The 20509-nt window shown below is 44.0% G+C and overlaps 1 protein-coding gene across 3 annotated transcripts in view; it reads left to right on the forward strand.

Moving 5' to 3' along the window:
- mad1l1 (mitotic arrest deficient 1 like 1) overlaps positions 1-20509 on the forward strand; it is a 1113232-nt gene that overhangs the window by 506319 nt on the left and 586404 nt on the right. For all 3 annotated transcript variants that reach the window (XM_038819492.1, XM_038819491.1, XM_038819493.1), the window contains exon 15: positions 15385-15475. In XM_038819492.1, coding sequence (XP_038675420.1) covers positions 15385-15475 — 91 coding nt within the window. The remainder of the gene's footprint in view (positions 1-15384; positions 15476-20509) is intronic.

The following is a 20509-nucleotide window of genomic DNA, read 5'->3' on the forward strand; positions in this document are numbered from 1 at the left end:
TTACAGAATTGCGTCTGGAGATTGGCAGTTGTCGGTGTTGAGTACTGAGGCTGTTGCAGCAATGCCGCGTCATGGGGGATGCTGGTGTAGTGTGCCGAGATGTCCATTGTGACGAGGAATGCACTTGGTTCAACTGGTCCATGAGTGCTGAGTTTCTGTTAGAAGTCCGTCGTGGCGCGACAGAAGCTGGGCGTACCTTGTATGATGGGTTTTAAGATGCCCTCGATGTAGCCAGAGTGGTTCTCACACAAGGTCCCATTACCTCTTCATTCACCTGAGGAAGGATCAGTGCTCCGAAAGCTAGTGTTGGAAACAAACATGTTGGACTTTAACCTGGTGTTGTAAGACTTCTTACTGTGCTCACCCCAGTCTAACGCCGGCATCTCCACATCTTTTTTAAAAGTAAAAGCTCCGGTCTTTTGAGTCAGGATTCTGGAATTTCCCGTCCATTTCTAACATCAACTGGGATTGTAACACAGGAAGCTGAAAAATCCATTCCAAATCTATCTCAAGATCAAGAGGACACTAAGTATACCACAGCAAGAAACGTTCCTGGTGCATAGAAAATTTTGGTTAATAAGTCAGCCGATACTCTGAGATTTAATCGTTTATGCCTCATTGTGAACTTGTTTTCATCAGAATGGAGAGGATGCATATTGTCGTCTAATCTGCAAAATGTCACTTCAAAGGCAGCTGACTACGACTGTTTAGGTCATTGTCTTAATGAGGGTTAGGTACCAAGTTCATATTGGTGACAGAAAGCTTAATGTTTTTTATTTGGCTGCAGAGCTAAATCACTTGTGATTGTGCATCATATCGAGCGCCCCTCAAGGCAGTCACAGCTGGGGTTTTTTCTTGGCAGTAGTTGAAAGACTTGTGACAGGTTTTAGAGCAGAGGGTCCGAATTTATTGAAGTCACTTGAGTAATTATGTAGTCAGAAGCTGGCAATTCTGAAAATAAAAGTGTCTGCCTTCTCTCAGCTCTCCTGAGCTTATCAAGACAGAGGCTAGAAGCTGTGCTGATCAATCACATTCTTATTAATTGTTCTCTGCTTCCTTTTATTTTGCCTTAATAAATCTGATAAGTTGTTTTTGCTCAGTCACAGTATCTGCCAGTGTTTATCATTACCTTTTCTGAAAATTAGGCTAACAGCAAAGGACGTTCGTCATTTTAGTGAGCAGTCACTGTTATATTACTTGATTAGTAATATGTTGTTACTCTTTGCTTTATATTTCCAGAATGATCTGATGGTGTGATTCTCAAGAAACCACTAATCTTTAACTCAAAGCAAAATAGGTTTAATGAATAACGAATTGAATAATGATGTGTTTGTTCACTCTCACAGAACTATAACTAGTGATTAAGTAACTCAGAATAACGTATTAACTATATTCAACTACATGTGCTAACTCTGCTATTATATCTCTCTCTAACACTCTGCTGTCTCGTCACTCCTGGTTTGAAGAGACCCAAGATCCTTTGAGTTCACATATTTGTAAATTAATCTAGTGCTGCCATTAGTGGTTGTCTTACACTATGATGTCGTCATTAATCCTTTAAATATCTGTATATATGCATATCAAGACAGTCACAGTGATTCTGTTTGATCTCTGGCCAGTTCACCCATTGGTTTGTAATTTCAAGAACTCAACATGGAGGAAATATCCAGTCAAGTTCTTAAAACATAAATCAGTCTTTTAAAAATTTGGATTATACTGTTGAATTGCCAGGTGATTTTAGATTTTCCTCTAAGAAAGGTCTCTTGGGCGCTACATCTGTCACATCCAGTTGATTAAACTAAAAGATAAAGAATTCAAAATTGGCACTGATCCTGGCTCATGGGTAGGATATATAGAACAGCAAAGGGTGACACAAATTTTCCAGCAGCTTTAAAAAGGAATTTCAAAAATAAACTTCCAATAGATATCAACACCAGCACACACAACATTTGTTATTTTTTGAGGAAAATGAGGGTGCTTAAGAGGAATGGAAACATCTTTAAAAACTGAATGGTGATAATATAAATTAAAATTATTAGATAATTGTTTGGTGCCAGTGTTTACATTAGAAGGGGATAGCATGTCGGACATTTCAAGGAAGCTTATATTGAATTGTGAAATCATCAAATTTAACAGAAATAAATCAACATTAATAAATGAAATAATGGGGCTAAAAAGTGACAAATCCCAGGGCCAGTGGGTTTTCATGCCAGCATTTTAAAGGAAACAAGTGAGAATATTGAGCTGCTCTAATTATGATCTTCCCAAGTTCCCTCAATTCTGGAACCATCCCTTAAATTGGGAAATTGCACATTTGTCCGCTGTTTAAGAAGGGGAGAGAAGGTAACCAATTTAGCCAAACACCTGATGTTGGGAAATTACTATTCAATAATTAAGCATGTCATGAGTGAATACCTTGAAATGTTTTGTAAAGGGTGCGTCACGTCTGATGTACCTGATTGAAATGTTTTTGGAGAGGTAGCGAAAGTAGCATACATTGGAATGTCGATTTATGCTATTGATGTGGACTTTCAGAAGACATTTATAAAGCACCTAATAAGATTTTCTAGCTAAATTTGAATTTGATGGAACTGTGGGAAGTTATTGACCTGGTTAAGGAATGGGTTAAGCAGCAGAAGTTAGAAAGTAAGAATAATGAATATGTACTCCAATTGGCAGGCTGTGGCTAATGATGTGCCAAAGTTACCTGCATCAGGACCTCCATTTTATTTGTGACTTGGAGGATAGATGAGAGAGCCACATATCCTAGATTGATGATGACACTAAAAAGAGGTGGCATTATGAGCAGCATAGATAGAAGCAAAAAAATTACAAGGTGGGGGAGAGTGCAAATCTTGGAAAGATTAAGATTTGTCACAACAATTAACTGGATTTCCAAAAAAAAGTTGAGGTTTTAAGGAAAGAAGCAATTGCTGAGCAAATTTATACCAATGTCATAGCAATTAATCGTTGAGTTAAAAGCGAGTAGGTAATAAAAATGGCCAGAGTGTGATAAGGGCCAGTGGATGTAGGTTGGTGAGTGGTAGTGTATGTGTTGGTGTTTGGTGGTGAGAGTTAGTGCGAAACCTGAGACTGGACTCTTCCCCCATTCACTTGAGGAAGTGAGCAAACGAATATGAGGGACAGTAGGAACCTGAGGGTAATGTGTTCACAGACAGAGAACAAAGGGGAGAGCAAAGCATGGCTTGGGGGATGGTAGCCTCATGGTGAGCATGCTGGGCACAATGCAAAGTGACCAATTAGGATATAGGGCCAGGTCAGGAGGTGTATAGAATGACCAATGGGAAGCTTATATGTGAATCTTACTGTGATTTTGAATATATCTGCAGAGACTGTTTTGTCTTCGATCTCTCTTTACTCTGGGGTTCCTAGAAGACGGCTGTGTGTGTTCTGGCGTCCTACGAGTAAGCCAGCCTTGCAAGTTAGTTATTATTAAATGATATGATACCTGCAAATCCATCTCAGATTTTATTGAATCTAGACTGACAGCAAATTAATCAGGAATTAACACACTTACTCAGTCCCTCGCACTCAGCCCACTCACTCACTCACTCGCACTTTTCTCTCTCACTCACTCACTCACTCACTCGCACACGCACACACTCACTTACGCACGCACACACTCACTCAGGCATGCATGCACTCACTCACTCACACTCTCACTCACTCACTCACTCGCTCGCTCGCACGCACGCACGCACACACCCATCACATACATCATAGAATCCCTACAGTGCAGAAGGAGGCTATTCGGCCCATCAAGTCTGCAACGCCCCTCTGAAAGAGCACTCCAGCCAAGCCCACTTCCCCACTATCCCAATAATCCCATAACCTAACCTACACATCTTCGTCCTTCCAGGGCCTGCCATCACCTCACCCTCTGGCTGCCAAAAGTGCCTGCTCCCAGTGTTTGATGGCCTTAGCACCCCGGGTCCTGACTGAAATTTTGAAAACTGGCTCCATGGTCTGCATAGAGCGGCTTCGCGACCGAAACCGGCCTGTGGCCATACATTGGCCTAATACAGGCAAATATGAGTTCATCCAATAGGATAGCATAGATTGAATAACTTCTTAAATAGTGAAAAGCTAGAAACGGTGGCGTCTTAGAGTACATGTACATTGATCATTTAGATTTTAAAAAATCGAAAATGCAATTTGAATACTGGCCTTTATATTTAGAGGACTAGAATATATTTCAGAATGATACCTGAACTGCAAGGATTAAAAAGCACAGGATTAGATATTACACAAACAACTGCTGCATCCTTTGGAATTTGGGAACTTGAGTTATTTGATTGAAGTTTTGAAGATACAAAGATAGTTTATCTTTATCTGCATGAGAAGTTCTCCTGTGGTGATAGATATTCCGTTTTCCAATTTTCTGCACATTTGAATGCTCACATGCAGGAAGGCAGATTTTGGAGAAAATTCAGAGAGCATGAAGGCATCATATAATATTACCTGAGACAGAATTCAATTTACAAGATTTGATAGACTGGAAAAGAGAGAGGTACAGAGAATGGAAAGGCCCTGGTAGACGACAGACCCGGAAGGTAAAATATTTATCAACGTGGTAATCAACTTGTTGAGGAGCATTCACCAGAAACAACCTCAGAATCTTGGAGTAAATAATGCACTTTGTACTGCAAGTGCTCCTGTGTTTTATGATGAAGATCATAAAGGAGGGCGGCACGGTGGCCCAGTAGTTAGCACTGCTGCTTCAAAGCGCCAGGAACCCGGGTTCAATTCCAGCCTTGGATGATTGTGTAGAGTTTGTATGTTCTCCCTGAGTATACATAGGTTTACCCGGATGCTCTGGTTTCCTCCCACAGTTGAAAGATGTGCAGGTTAGGTGGATTGACCATGCTAAATTACCCCTTAGCATCTAAAAGGTTTGGTGGGACTAATGGGTTACGGGGCTAGGGTGGGGGCATAGGCCTAGTCATGGCGCTCTTTCAGAGGTCAGTGTAGGCTCGATGTGCTGAATGACCTCCATCTGCACTGTAGTGATTCTATGATCCTGAGGAACAGAATGCATCAAGGGCAGAATAGTGGATTATGTGTGATTGTGAGTGACATGATAGAACTATTGAATTCACAGGCCAATTGCCTGAAGTGGATACTTTTACAGTTGTGGGGAATGCAGGAAAAACAACTGGCAAGTTAACATATTGTTTGAATTGCACGGAGTGATGGAGTGATATAATACGATGAAAGAATGGAGTGTAAGGAACAATCATGTAATGGAGTTAGATCCTCAAATAGCGCATATATCAGATGTTGCAGTAGTAGTCCCATTAGTACAAATTGGAAATGGAGGTAGATCAGGCTTGTCTAACCTTTTTGAATGTTGGAGAGGGGACACATTTCAATTTTTTTTTCTCACACAAGTGGCTCATGAACAAATTTCAGTAAGAAAAGGTTTCACACATTAAACATGAATTTCAAAAATATCAGTGTCACAGCAATAAATTGACAATTAGCAAAAAGAGTAATTCATAAAAATACCCATGAAATAGTCCCAGGCAGCAGAGATCAGCAATAAAAGTCTTTTTGTGTCTTTTTGCTTAAGAAGCAGCGCTAGACAGAGCTGGTTGAGGATGGGGTGGGGACTAGACCTTTGCTCAGAAGTTGGGCTTGATCAACACTGACCTTGAATTCCCCTCTGGTGGCGCACAGTCACGCTGGTTTTGGCAGAACTCACACAAAAGTCTTGATCGGAAGCTGGTACCTTTCAGTCTGAGTTTTCCTCATCTCCCAGCCTGCTTTGTGGACAGGGTTTCAGGGAAGGAGGAGGAGGAAGGCAGAGTGTGTGCTGAGTTCACTCTCACTCTCAAGGTGCTTCTTCTCCCCCCCCCCCCCCACACACAGAAGTTCTCACTTACTCGTTCTTTAGCTCTCTGTCAGACACACACATGCACACACACACACACACACACACACACACACGCTCTCTAGTGACAGTCTCTCTCTCTCTCACACACATTCTCCCACTCACTCACCCCTACCTACCTCTTTTTTGCAAAGTTTTGTCCATGCAGTCTTCAAAGACTCGAGGGCCACATCAAAATGCCTCTGGGGCAGCATCCGGCCCATCAGCCGCACGTTGGGTAAGGTGGATTGGACAGTGAAATAAAGGCCATATAATAGTTGTACAAAAGTGCATGTGACTGAAGTTTGAGGGCTTCCAGTAACCTTGAGGATAAACTGTTGAGAGGCTAAACAAAAGGGATGTTCGAGAGTTTGGAGTTTATTCTGAGGTACCAGGAAAGGAGCAACCTGGTTTGTTATTTTGGTGGATTTGTACTGAAAAATTCCATAAAAGTAGGACTTAACAGGCTAAGTGAGGCAGGTTGCTCAGGCTTTTGGAGAATGACTAGTGACACAGGTGTTCGAGTAGGCTCTCTTTATTTTGAAAATGTAATTTTAAAAATCTTTTCGCTCCTTCGCACATTTTGCTGGGACGGCAGGCCAATCGCAATCAAAACCACATTTCTGCAGGATGATACTTTTCCGAAAGAAATGTTGTTGAAACCTTCCAAAGAAACAACAAATAGAAAATGGAAACTGGATAAATGTGTCCATGGCCTACATTATGTCTCTGGAGTATGATACTTTTGGTTGCAATTGTATTAAATTAAAAACGGGTCCAGAGTATTTTATTGGTACCATAAAGGGAAGTTTTTGGGCACCTTTGTGATGAATGGTGATGATTCTTTATGGGATGGGGAAATTGGAGACATATTATGAAAAAATATTTGAACTGAACTTAAAACAATACAGGCTTGTGGATTTTTAAATATATATTTGATTAGACATTAATTAAGGTAGGTCTGGAGTTATTTTAAATCAACAATCTTATTTGGAGATTGTTTCTACCATTACTCCCGGTTAATCATACTAGGTCATCACAGAAAGATGATGTTGCATCTAAAGACAAGACAGACCAAGTGCGAAGCTTGATTGGTCAGTTGAACTGGTTTTGCAGTCAGATGACCAGATTCCAGTTTTGATGTGTTAGAATTAAATGCTCCAATGAAACACTCTGACGTAGACAATATTTAAAGGGAAAATAATGCATTAAGAATTTGAATCTGATTAAATGTGCACTTACAGTCCCAATCTTTGGTGACGCAAGAACATGAAGCTATCCATGTTTAATGATGCTTCATGTGCTAATCTTCCTGATGGGTATTCCAGTGCAGTTGCTTTCGTAACATTTCTGATCATTGAGAATTTTGAGTGTTGTCCAGTAAATAATACAAAAGGTCATTAAAATTACTTTGGCTGATGAAACACTGTCTTGCAGAGACAGTGGATGTGGCGTTATATTTTACACACATGTTAAGTGAGATTCTGCACAAGCTCAATATGAAGATAATATAACCATTGAATGATATGTAGATAATTCCTTCTGTGTAATAAGGGTCTCCCACTCTCTGTACACTCTACCAAAAAAAGTACAAGTGAGACAAGTTTGTGATTTGATCTTGTTGGCTTGGGACAAAGACTGGCGAGAAAAGAAATCACTGAAATTAAATACAAGTTATACAACTGTTGGATTATTTTACAAAACAAAATGCATGAATGCAGAAATTACTTGGGTCTGAAATGAGAAGCGACTTGCAAAGTAATGCTATGTGCAGAATATTGAAGTCTTTGATTTAAGTTCTGAAGTTTCAGTTGGACATATGACTCTTTATTTACTTAAAGACAAAGGGAATCTTAATTCTGCAATAGATTTATTTAGCTATATGCTGTTGGATATTAGCTGGGGATTCACTTGTGCCTCTATGAAAAAGAACAGACTCAAACTGTGATAGTTGGATGAGGAGATGTGTGTTTGTAATGTGTACCACTAAATAAATATTAGTAAAAGTGTGTTTAAACAAAAAACTCCAGTGCTTCACCACCGAGCTTTCTGGAAGAGAACCGTGGTGGCCTGTTGTCAAGCAACGAATTGTGGAAGAGTAGTTCAGTAAATTCTGTTTTCTTTCATTCATGTGAGGTGTGTGCAACAGCTTGGCATCTACTCAAAACTTGACATTAGAAATTTATTATGGCTAGGTGTCAGGACGAACACTTGATATAAAAAAATCATAAAGAACAGGAATAGAAATAGTCCATTCTTCCCATTAAGTCTGCACCATCATTTAATAAGATCACGGCTGATCCAAGTGTGGCCTTCAGACCACTTTCCTTCTTGTCCGCCCTAGCCCTCAGTTCTCTGTTAATCCAGACACCACTGCTTCTGGGGAATTTCTAAAGACTAATGACCCCCTTAGAGAAGAAATTCCTCCTCAACTCTGCCTTTAATGGGAGACCCTTATTTGCCCCACTTCTAGATTGACAATCAGATGAAACATCCTTACAGCATCAACCCTGTCAAACCCCCGAGAATCTATTTTGTTTCAATAAGATTACCACTTATTTTCCTGAACCCCAATGCGTTTAGGCCCAACCTGCTTAACCTTTCCTCATAAGACAACCTTGTCATCCCAGGAATCGGTCCAGTCGACCTTCTCCGAACTGCCTTTAATGAAAGATATTCCTCCTTAAGTAAGGTGACCCAAACTGTACATAGTAATCCAGATGCAATCTCACCCCTACCCTGTACAGTTGTAGCAAGACTTCTCTATTTTTTTACTCCATCTCTTTGTAATTAAAACTAACATTGCATTTGCCATGCTAATTACTTGTTCGACCTGCATGCTATCATTTTGCAATTCATGAACATAGACATCAAGAATCCCCTGTACTGCATCATTCTTTTGTCTCTCTATTTGAATAATATTTTGCTATTCTGTTCTCCATATTATACTCCACCTGCCAAATATTTGCCATATGCTTAATCTAGCTATGTTCCTTTGCAAACTGTTTGTATTCTCCTCACAACTTGCTTTCCTACCTATCTTTGTATTGTCAGTGAACATGACTACAATATACTCAGTCCCTTCATCCAAGTCATTAATATAGATGATAAACAGTTGAGGGCTAAGTACTGATCCCTATGACACCAAAGTAATTAGTTCGCCAACCTGAAATTTTTTCGTCAAGCCACTCTTAGCCAATTGTCTTTCCATTCTAATACATCACCCCACCACCATGAGCTCTTATCCTGTGCAGTAACCCATTATGTGACACATTATCAAATGTTGTAGTGACGCAGGAGACAGAGGGAGGAAGGTTTAAAGAAATTTATTCTTCACTCAAAAGTAAAGGCATACCTGCGGCGTACAACGCAAGTACCCCAGAGCTGGAATAACAGAACTTTGGGTCTGGGATGGCATTTAAGGGGCTCGATGACAAATCCCCCATGGGAATCCGTATTCCACGAGCCCCACGGGAAGTTGATAAGTGATTTACCCGTGGTGCACGAGAGGGTTATCACATTCTCTCTCTCTCTCTCTCTCTCACTCTCTCTCTCTCTCTCTCTCTCTCTTTCTCTCTTTCCCCCCCCCGTCAAGATCCTTCCCCTCATTCTCACGATAATGAGGCCTCATTTGTTTCTTTGCATATGGTCTTGAGTCCACCGACAGCAGAGCATGAGTTGTGGGTGTGAAGTGAATGAGCTTTGATGGACCATTGATGGGGGCTCTTCCTTGATAACTTTCGGTGGTGGGTCAGTCACATCGGTCTCTATTTCTGCATCCGAATCTTCGTCCTCTTCGGGGATGAATCTTGGGTTTAATATGGGTTGAGTCCACTGACTGGAGGTAGGTTGATGGCTTTGCCCCACCTGCAGTAGTTACCACAGGAGAGGGCTCCCTGCTCCTGAGATGGTCGACTTATTCTTTTACAGTCCTCTCCCTATTCTTGATCTTGTACAACACAGGGACCAGTCTTTTCCAGTACAACCCCCAGGATCCAAGGGAACCATCTCCGAAAATGCAAACTTAGACAGTATCTTGCGGCCTGAAGGTCTTGTCGGGTCATTGGGTTTCATAATTCTTTTTCTGACCACCTTGTTTTGCCTCCACTTTCCCACCTAGGTTGGGAAACAATAGACCAAGTCTGGTCTGGAGGCGCTGGCCCATCAGCAATTCCACTGACAACAACGCCTGTCGTAGTGTGTGGCATGGTCCTGTAATTGAAAAGGAACCAAGCCAATTTGGTGTCAAGCAGTTTGGTGTCTGTTCTTGATGCCATTTTTAAACGTTTGGACCACTCATTCAGCCAGGCCATTGGGAGATGGGTGGTAAAGCGCCATTCAGATGTGTTTCATCCTGTTGGAAGTCGTAACTGCCCTGGAATTCCCCGCTGGTGAAGGGGGGTCCGGTTTTCGGACACGAGGTCCTCCGGTATCCCACAGGTACAAAATGACAGGCAATGGTTTGCTGTGGTGGCACTAGAAGTCATGGAGGACATCCAATGTATCTGCATCTATTTAGCATGGGCATCATCCAAGGTTAAAAGTATTGACTCCATGACGACCCAGTGAAGTCCTTGTGTACCCATAATCAAAGTCTCCCTGGTCATTCGCTCAGGTATAGCAAAGGCAACGGTGGATCCTCTGATTTTCCTGACACAAGGAGCACTGTTTTCCCAAATTTTCAAAGCCCAGGCCACCAGATGTAGTTCGTTGCAAGCATCTTAGTTTTGGAGGCAGCTGAGTGGCGACTGTGGAGCTCCTTCAAGATTGGCGCTGGCCTAGGCGACAGACGGCCACTAAGGGTACCCACAGGATGATGCCTTCTTCCACATTGAAATTTTGGCGTTTAGATGGGAAGGGCTTTAGATCCTTTGTGGGGCGCCCTTGAATTCTGACGTTTAGGATCATGCTGCATAGTTTTGCCAGCGTGGGGGTCTTTCTAGGTTCATGTGTCGATTTGCTTGGCGGATACAGGCAGGGTGTCCATACGGTTTAATGCCATGATAACTTTATCCATTATTGGCAGTGGGGGAGGGGTGGATGAGCAGTATGTGACTCAGGGTAGCAGCATTGGCTATGTGCGTTCCTGGGCAGTGCTTGAAGGAGTAATCATAAGTCGCCCACAATGGCGCTCAGCATTGGATATGAGCTGAGGTGATGGGAGGGATTGTTTTCTCCTCAAAAAGACCCAACAGAATTTTATGGCCTGTAATTATCGTAAAATGTTGGCCACCGATATACGGATGGAATTTCTTCACTCCAAATATCACAGCCAGACCCTCTTTTTCGGTTAGTATAGCGTCATTTTCCAAGCGTCATTCGCCAAGGTAGAGAGGTGTCATATGTCAGTACCAGCGGTCTTGTGGGATTGTAGTGTGCTAAGATTTTGGACGACAGCAGCTATTCTTCACTTTTGTGAACGCGTTATCCTGTGACGTCTGCCACGACCGCTTACGGTTCTTTTTCAATAATGTGTGCAGTGGTGCCAGTAAAGTGACTAGGTTGAGGATAAATTTAGCTTCTTTCTTGATGAGGCCAAGGAACAACTTCAATTCCATTGTGTTTCGCGGAGTTAGTACCCCTTTCATGGCCTTCACTTTCTCCTCCGGAGGGAGCAGGTCGTGTTTATTGACATTGTATCCGAGGCAAGTTACCTCACCCACCTGAAACGCTCACTTTTCGCGCTTGATGTGGATGCCTGTGTCTGAGAAACACCGCAGGACTTCCACCAAATTTGCTGGGCATTCTTTTTCAGTGGCTCCTGTGATTAATACATCAGCCAGGTACACAGCTACCTGAAGCAGCTCTTGCATGATATACATGCTGGAAATTGGCACATGCTGATGAAAGGAAGACTGGTGTATTCGTGTAGCTTATGGGTGTTGATGATGACATATTTCTGGATGCCGTATCGAGCCCCAGCTGGATTCATGTGTAAATATGTGGCCTCCAGTGAGTTTTACATAAAGGTCTCGAATCGAGGCTTGGGGTACCGATAAAGCTGCGAGACTCTGTTGATAGTTAATTTATTGTCCCCGTAAAGGCGGACTAACTTCAGTACCAGGATTACTGACGGGATTCAGCACGGGCTTCAGTACCAGGATTACTGACGGGATTCAGTACGGGCTTCAGTACCAGGATTACTGACGCAGCCCATTTTGCAAATTGTACTATGCTCTCCAGCCGCCCTGCTTTGACTTCTATCTTGGTGATCATAAGCATTTTGAAGTACTTAGGTAGGGCCACTGGGTCTATGTAGATTTTTGCCCTTGCTCCTTTGATTTGGCCAAGGCCTTCCTGAAATACCTCGGGATATTTCCCAATGACTTGATCTAGGCTGCCTCTTCGCATTCAGAAAATTTGCAGTCAGTCCAATAAGTTATTAGGAGGAGTCAGAGTGCCTGCTGCCCATGGGCGATCGAAAACACAATGGTTCCTACGATTTGTAGGCCTCCCCGTATACGTAGCCAGCCACCCCCCTGGCGTCTCGCAGGCCCAGGGGCACGATGCCTGCTCGAAGACGCCTGAAGGTCTCTTCCCCAGTAATGGAGACAGTAGCTCTTGTGTCCACTTCCATTTCTGGGGGGTTCACCGTTGACCCGGAGTTTAATATTCATTGGGGAAACTTTGGGGGTGGTGCTGCAGTTCAGCTGCATTAGTTAGTCCTATTCCAGCTGGTGGATTTGCAAGGCCCAAACCTAGGGTGGCTTTTGCTTCCGGCCTGGATAATACATGCACTGATAATTCTGTGCTTGTTCCCCAAAGTTTCCCTAACCCTGGGGAAGTTTCCCTGACATTTCTGGGGTTCTGAGGCCGTAAACCCATTAACTTGCATGCCGTGGCTGAGTGGTGAACAGGTTGTGGGTGGTGCATGGATGTGCTTTCTCCAGGGAGCCAGGTTTTTCGATAAGGAGGTAGTTCGGCATTGAGCAAGCTATTGTCCATTGACACATGAAGTTCCTGAGACCCCTTCCAGGGATAACACCAGTTCAATGGCTGTTTTAAGGTCTAGGTGGGTTCGGCAAGCAGTTTCTTCTGTTTATCCCGCATACCAGTCGATCCCGTAGCATCTCTGGCAGGGATGATCCATACTCAGTGTTTCCCCCTGTTTCCGAGGCTGGTCAGGAATTCTGTTACAGGTTCTCCAGGAATTCTTCCAGCCATATCAAACCTGTAGCACTAGAGAATTACCGATGCTCTCGGCTCGTAGTGTTTTGCCACTAATTCTATCAGTTGATTAAAAGTTTACGAGTCCGGGACTGCCAGGTAAGTCAAACTCTTAATGATGTCGAACGTCGGGGACCCACAAGCTGTCAAAAGGAATTCCTTTTGTCAGTTGTTACCTGTTATACCATTCACATGAAAGAAATAGCGCATTCATTTTGCGTACTGGGGCCAATTGTCTATGCCTGCATCATATGGCTCGAGTTTCCCAAATAGTGGCATTTCCGGGTTCTCTTTGTACATTTCCATATCTGGCTTTTTTAGAAGCAGGGCTGTCCGAAATCCCATTCTTACTCCCTGTCCCCAGTGTAGTGATCCAGGAGACATGCCAAGGAAGTTTTAAAAAATTTATTCTGGACTCAAAAGCAAAGCCTCACCCACGGTGTACAAAGCAAGTGTCTCACCTGGACTAAGAAACTCCTGATCCGGGTCTGGGATGGCTTTTAAAGGGCTTGGTAACGAGTTCCAACTGGGTGGAACTCCACTTGTTACCACGGGAATCCGAGCCCCGTGGAAAGATTGATAAGTTATTCCCCGTGGTCCTTGTAAGGGTTATCACAGAATGCCTATTGGAAATCCAAATACACTTAATCTGCTCGTTCCCCTTTATCTACTCTGCTTGTACATCACCAAAGAACTCTAATAAATTTGTCAGAAACATGTTGACTCTGCCTGATTGTATTATGATTGTTCAAATATCCTGCTACTACCTTCTCAATAACGGATTATTGCACTTTCCCAACAACATATGTTAGATTAACTGACCTACAGATTCCTGCTTTCTGGCCCCTTCCTTTTTTAATAGTGATGATCCATTTGCAGTTTTCCATTCCCCTGGGGCATTTCCAGAATCTAGGAAATTATGAAGATTGTAACCAATGCATCCACTATCTCTGCAGCCACTTCATTTAAGATCTAAGATGCAGGCTATCAGGTCTGGGGAATTTTTCGGATTTTAGTCCCATTAAGTTTCCTGCTACTTTTCTGCTAATGATCATAATTATTTTAAGTTCCTTACTTCCTCCCTTTTTCTCTGTGCTTTCCTGCTATTTTTGCAGTGCTTTAAATATCATCTATTGTGAAGACATATACAAAATTCTTGTTCAAAGTCTCTGTCATTTCCTTGTTTCCTATTGTTAATTCCCTCATCTCACTCTCTTTATTATTTTTCTAATCATCCTTTGCTGGTTTCTAAAATTCCCCCCTCTTCTGGGCCACCACAAATCAATGTAACATTGTACATCTTTTCTTTCAAATTTATACCATTCTTAGATAACCATGGGCGGTACATTTTTCTCGTAAAATCTTTCTTTCTCAATGGAATATATCTTTGTTGAGAATTGTGAAATATCTCCTTAAACGTCTGTTATTGCTTCTGTCCCATCTTATTCTTACCTATTTTCCCCATTTGATTTCAGCTCGTTCTGTCTTCATAGCCTTGGCATTCATTGCCTTTAAGTTTTAAGATGTTGGTTTCAGACTCGACTCCCACTCGACTGCAATTCCCATACCGGCCTCCCCGAACAGGCACCGGAATGTGGGGACTCGGGGCTTTTCACAGTAACCTCATTGAAGACTACTTCTGAGAATAAGCGATTATTATTAATTAGCCCTGTATCATTGCACATCAAATCGAAAATAGCTAGTTGCTGGTTGGTTCCGGAGCGTATTGTCCTACGAATGTGTTCGAAATACACTCTTATGAACTCATCCGCAACTACATTGACCATTCTGATTAGACTAATCTATATGAAGGTGAAAATCTGCATGATTATTTCAGGACTTTTCTTACAAGCCCCCGTTATTTCTTGATTTACACTCTGTCCCACAATGCAGGTACTAACACTCAGTGGACCTATAACCCACTCTCACAAGTGACTTCTTCACTTTGCTATTTCTTAGCTCCACCCAAACTGATTTTGCATTTTGATCTTCCGAACCAAGATAATTTCTCACTACTGTACTGATTTCATCCTTGATTAACAGAGCTACCTCACTTACTGTTCTTTTCTTTCTGTCCTTCTAAAATGTCAAATACCCTTAAATGCCCAGTGGTATTCTTGTGCCTCTCCTTGTTCAAATTCAATTGTAAAACATTCTGCAATGTATGTGACGTTTCCTTTCTTTTCCTCTTCAATTATATTTTTTGACACTAAAAAAAAATCAAGTTTACATTCTCGTAGTTGTAATGAATCAGCACCTTGGTAACTGTGAAAGGAAAACATGTGGATTCACTGACTGTTAAGATTTCCACTCCTTTGTTGTAGGCAGAAGATTGAAGAGCTGGAGGCCGAGAGAAGTCGTCTTGATCAAGCGAACAAGGTCTTGGAAATGAAACTGGAGCGATACACACTTCAGGTAAAGGCATCTGAGCTCTTGGAGAAGTGTGCAATTATAGCACTCGCAGTCACCTATTCCTGCAAACAGCAGGGAGAACCACTCAAAAAGTGTCAGTGGTGGGAATTGCTCACTTGTGGTTAAGTAGTAGATTTATTCTATTCAGCAGTGGAATACCTTTAGAAATCATTCACTGAAGGATAAGATTAAAATAATAAAAAGACAATGAATCTCTATTATCACAAGTTAGAAGACAGGTTTTTATAACGTTGGCAGTTTTTAAAGTCTGGAATGCACTTCCTTGAAGAATGGTGGAAGCAGATTCAATGAGTGGGATTCTCCAATAATGGGCTTATGTCCCCACGCCCGTGGGAAAACGGGCTTGACGCACTCCTGACTTTTTTCCAGAACGTGCGGATTGTTTCTCCATTTTTAAGGGGGCTAGCAGGGCCCCGGAGTGCTCCCGCAGCTCCGGCTGCCGATACGGGACCCTGCACTTCTGGTCCATGTATGCGCGCGGTGGCCGCCTGCGGCGCGACACGGCAGACACACAAAGTGGGCCGGTGCCGAAGAAGTAGCCCCCCCTCCCCAAGATCGCGCGTGGCCCCTGATCACGGGCCTGACCGTCGTGGAGGCCCCGCCCCAGTGACAGACCCCCCCGCCCCCCCACCAGGACGGCCACCGCAGCCGCGACTCCGAGCTCCTGCTGGGTGGAACCATACGTGAACCATGCCAGCGGGAACTTGGCTGGTCGTTCGCGGAGAATCGCTGCGGGGGCCTCTTTCAACGGCCTCCCACTAGCGCCACATCGGCGCGTGTGCGACTGGCAGCAATTCTCCAGTTGCCGAAGAATCGCGGGAAAGCGTCGGGCCCGATCGCGGGTCCGACACCCCGTTCTCCGCATCTCGCCGACCACGATTACGGCGCGGAGGCTCGGAGAATTCCGGCCAATAACATTCAAAATGGAATTGGACAAATACGTGAAGGGGAAATAGAAACCAGTGTGCTGGAGATAGAGCAGGGAGCAAGATTAATTGGATAGCTCTTTGAGAGAGCTGGCAAAAGAATGATAGTTCAAAATAAACTATCCTAGAACCATAGATGTCTCAGTGCAGAAGGAGACCATTCAGCCCACTGAGTCCGCACCGACCCTCCGAAAGAGCACCCACCCAGGCCCACCTCCCTGTCCTATCTGCTCAACCCCACCTAACCTGCACACCTTTGGACATGAAGGGACAATTTAGCACAGCTAATCCACCTGGCCCGCACATCTTTGGACTGTGGTAGGAACCCAGAGCACACTGAGAAAACCCATGCAGGCATGGGGAGAATGTCAAACTCCACACAGTCACTCACGGCCGGAATTGAACCCGGGTCTCTGGCGCTGTGAGGCAGCAGTGCTAACCACCGTGTCACTGTGTCGCCCTCCTTTGATTTAAAATTCGAAGACTTTTGTTCACAGGATGGTATCGTTAAATAATTCTTGTCGTCTTCGGTATTTTAATTGTAGTCTTTATTAACAAGTAGAACTATTTACACATCTACAGTAAAGGGTAAAGACTAGGGGCAATCTCCATGTATACTTAGGTCTTTACTCATCTCAGCTCAATATCACACTGACTTGTGTGTTGGGATCATGTGCCTTCTTACACCACAATAGGGGCAGTACTGAACTAAGTCCCACATAAACCCTGCATGTGCCAGACCCTTATACTAGAACTGGGCCCCCACCACGTCTTTATCCAATACATATGCAGTTGCGCTATTTTACTTAATGTCTTATATTGTTATCAGCTTCGTGCATTTACATTGTTGTTGCCACATTAATGGTATTAATACATTATTGCTATTGCTATGTTAACATTATTACAATATTCTCACAACCTCACCTCCTTCCTTCGAATTGTTGAATTTAGAGGTACTGAAATTGTGGAATTCTCCACCACAGAAGGCTGTGATGGCCAAGCCACTGAACATATTTAAGAAGGAAATAGATAGATTTCTAGACATTAAAGGAGTCAAGGGGCATGGGGAGAGAGCGGGAGTATGGCTTAGAGATAGAGGATCATCCATGATCATATTGAATAGAATGGCAAGCGTATGGGGCTGTGTGGCTTACCCCTCCTATTTTCTATGCTAATAATTCTCCTGTGCCACTTCCATCGGAGGCATTGTGGTTATCCCATGGGCGGTAGGATGGTTTGACCACTGGGGGTTTTCTGGTACCTGCAATGCGAATGAACGAACCTATTCTGCAAGTTGAGAAGCGAGTTCTGAGTTGAAGTCCAAGACTGAACACCCTTTGTTATAGTACTTGAGACCATGCTGTTCTTGTTGACTACGCTGGTTGTCTAGACATCCACTACCAACAGGAAGAAATCCAAGGCTTTGCAGGCATCCCTGCTCAAGAGACAGAAAGGGTGGTTATAGATGACATACACCATCTCAAAGGTCTATGTGGCGCCATACCTCATGGGTCCCATGAGTATGCTAGTATCTGGAAGTTGGATTCTTCCTGCCCCGTAAAGTGTGGGGTCCATTCTTCAAAACCAGAGGTCTTTGAGTCATCGATCCTTATCCAACAGGACTGTCATGCTAGCACCTGTATCTAATTTACAATTTGTCGATGGCCATTGATTATTGGGCCACCAAAGACTTCAGGTATGTTTCTAAGAATGATTGGTTAATTAATTTGTGTTGTGACTTCTGGTCAAGTGGGGCTGGAATTGACCACCCACTAGCCCAGGGTGGTGTAACCAAGTCATTGTGTGTCTTTACAACAGAGATTGATAAGGGGATCGGAGATTACGTCGAGAAGGCAGGATAAGGCGAATGAGAAACATCGCGGCCATGATCGAATGGTGGAGCAGACTCGATTGGCCGAATGGCCGAATTCTGCTCCTGTATGTTATGGTCTTATGAATTCAGAAATGGGTCACAGGACAAGCTGCTCCTGGAACTTCACAAGATTTAGCTCACCGTTGCAAGCCTTGTTGCGGACTGTACATTCTGCAGCTGGACTTCCAAGGGAAATTCAGTGGAGATCTCTGCTGCAGTAAAAATCTCTGCCAAAATAAATTCAGTGTACCCAATTCATTTTTTCCAATTAAGGGGCAAATGAGCGTGGCCAATCCACCTACCCTGCACATCTTTGGGTTGTGGGGGCGAAACTCACGCAAACACGGAGAGAATGTGCAAACTCCACACGGACAGTGACCCAGAGTTGGGGTCAAATCTGGGACTTCGGCACTGTGAGGCAGCAGTGCTAACCACTGCACCACCGTGCTGCCTTTGGTTCAGTGTTTTAGCGAGATTGAGTGTTTCCCCCCCCCAAGCTGCAACTAGTTGGGATGGTGTTCTAAAGATCTATGGCTCTTAAATAAATCTTCATAGCATTCAGAAAGTTAACTGTATGTACAGTAAAGGATACAGGCTGGGAGCTATCTTCATGCTTTTGTCTTTACCAGTCTCTGCTCAACACCACACTGAACCCCAGGTCTGGGTCATGTACTTGCTTACATTACTGTGTGGACTGTATTGTACTCAGTCCCAACTCAAGCTTATATGTGCCAGACCCTTCTACAATACTGTTGTGGTTAAACCAATAACTTAATTTGTTGGCAAGGAATTTAAAAAAAATACTACTTTGACTTTAATTGTATCAATTTAGAGTAATACCCAATAATTACACATACATATGTAAGTTTTGAGTCTCATTTCCAACATCACAATTCACAAACTATCAAAAAAGTATTTAAACAATAAAAAGACAAGAGGGCGCGATTCTCCGGCCTCGTTGCGCTCTCGCTCAACAAAACAACGGCGGTGAATAGCAAGAGAGGCCATAAATGAACCACGTCATGAGCCAAACAGCTAGCGATGCAACCGGCCTGCTCCCGTAGGCAAAATCAGGATCTCGCCGTATCGTGTCGAGAAACCAATTATCACCACTTAAACCCTATTTTCATACAATTATCGGGTGCGACCCCTTATCCGATGGCTTTCTGTCATTCATCGGCCTCCCCAACAAGTGGTCACGCTGGCGCCGATTAGTACTGCTTTTGAAAAACGTGAACCTGGCGGAAGGGCTTCTGTGGGGAGTCGAGGAGGTGAGTAGCTATATTTGCTCAAGGCATAGAGCCAGGGGGCGCTGGGCTTGCCACTTCAGGGCTCGGCGGGAGGTGGGCGACCCTCGGCTAGCGGAGGGGGGAGCCCCGGTTGACAGGGAGGGGGGGGTCCCTCTGCAAGGGTAGGCCGCCCCTCTGCAAGGGTAGGCCGCCATGGGAGGGTGGAGGGGGGGGGTGGGGGGACCACCATGTGCGTGGCACCACCGTGCCAACCCCTGGATAGTGTGTATCGTTAGACACATGCGTGGTTCATAGTGGTATGGGGGAGGGGGGTGTTTGAAGGAAGGGTTGAAGGGAGAGTTGGAGGCAGCATGGAGAACATAGCGCATAAGTTGGCAGGGGGTGGATGTTCACTTGGGGGTGGCGTTGGTGTCAATCACTCATGTTGTACTGCACAGTATAGGTCGTTGACCTTTTTCCGGCACTGGAGGCCAACTTGTCCCAGGCAGCACTAGTTGCCCTGTGGCCCATGCTCCGGGACTCTCGGAGGAACAGGACATCTCTCCTGGCCTCCACTGGGTCTAGGAGCCTCCCCAGGTCTGCATCCTTGAATCTCAGGGCCGGTCTCAACGGCGCCGGTCTCCTCGGTGCCATTGTTGCGAGCTCTCTGGGGTTGGCAGAGTACATGCTGCTCGATCTTGTTAGTGGCGAGCACGGTGCCGCCGAATTGCCTGACGAGCCTTCATCAATGGCGAGAAGCCCATGGAGCCTCGTTAAGTGGACCAATTAACGTTGAATGGCGTTGTCAGTCTGGCTGGGCTGAGTGCCGGGAAGCTTGTTGCAGTTTCTGCTTGCGACCACACTTAGAAATCTTTCTGAGAACCACACCTAGGGAGTCATTTTGCAATGTTTTGTTTCTGATCTGAAGCCATGAACCACTGATTGTTCTACCGTACTGTTTTGAGTGCATTTTGTCTATTTTATGGGA

This window comes from Scyliorhinus canicula, chromosome 15 (assembly GCF_902713615.1).
Source record: "Scyliorhinus canicula chromosome 15, sScyCan1.1, whole genome shotgun sequence".
NCBI lineage: Eukaryota > Metazoa > Chordata > Chondrichthyes > Carcharhiniformes > Scyliorhinidae > Scyliorhinus > Scyliorhinus canicula.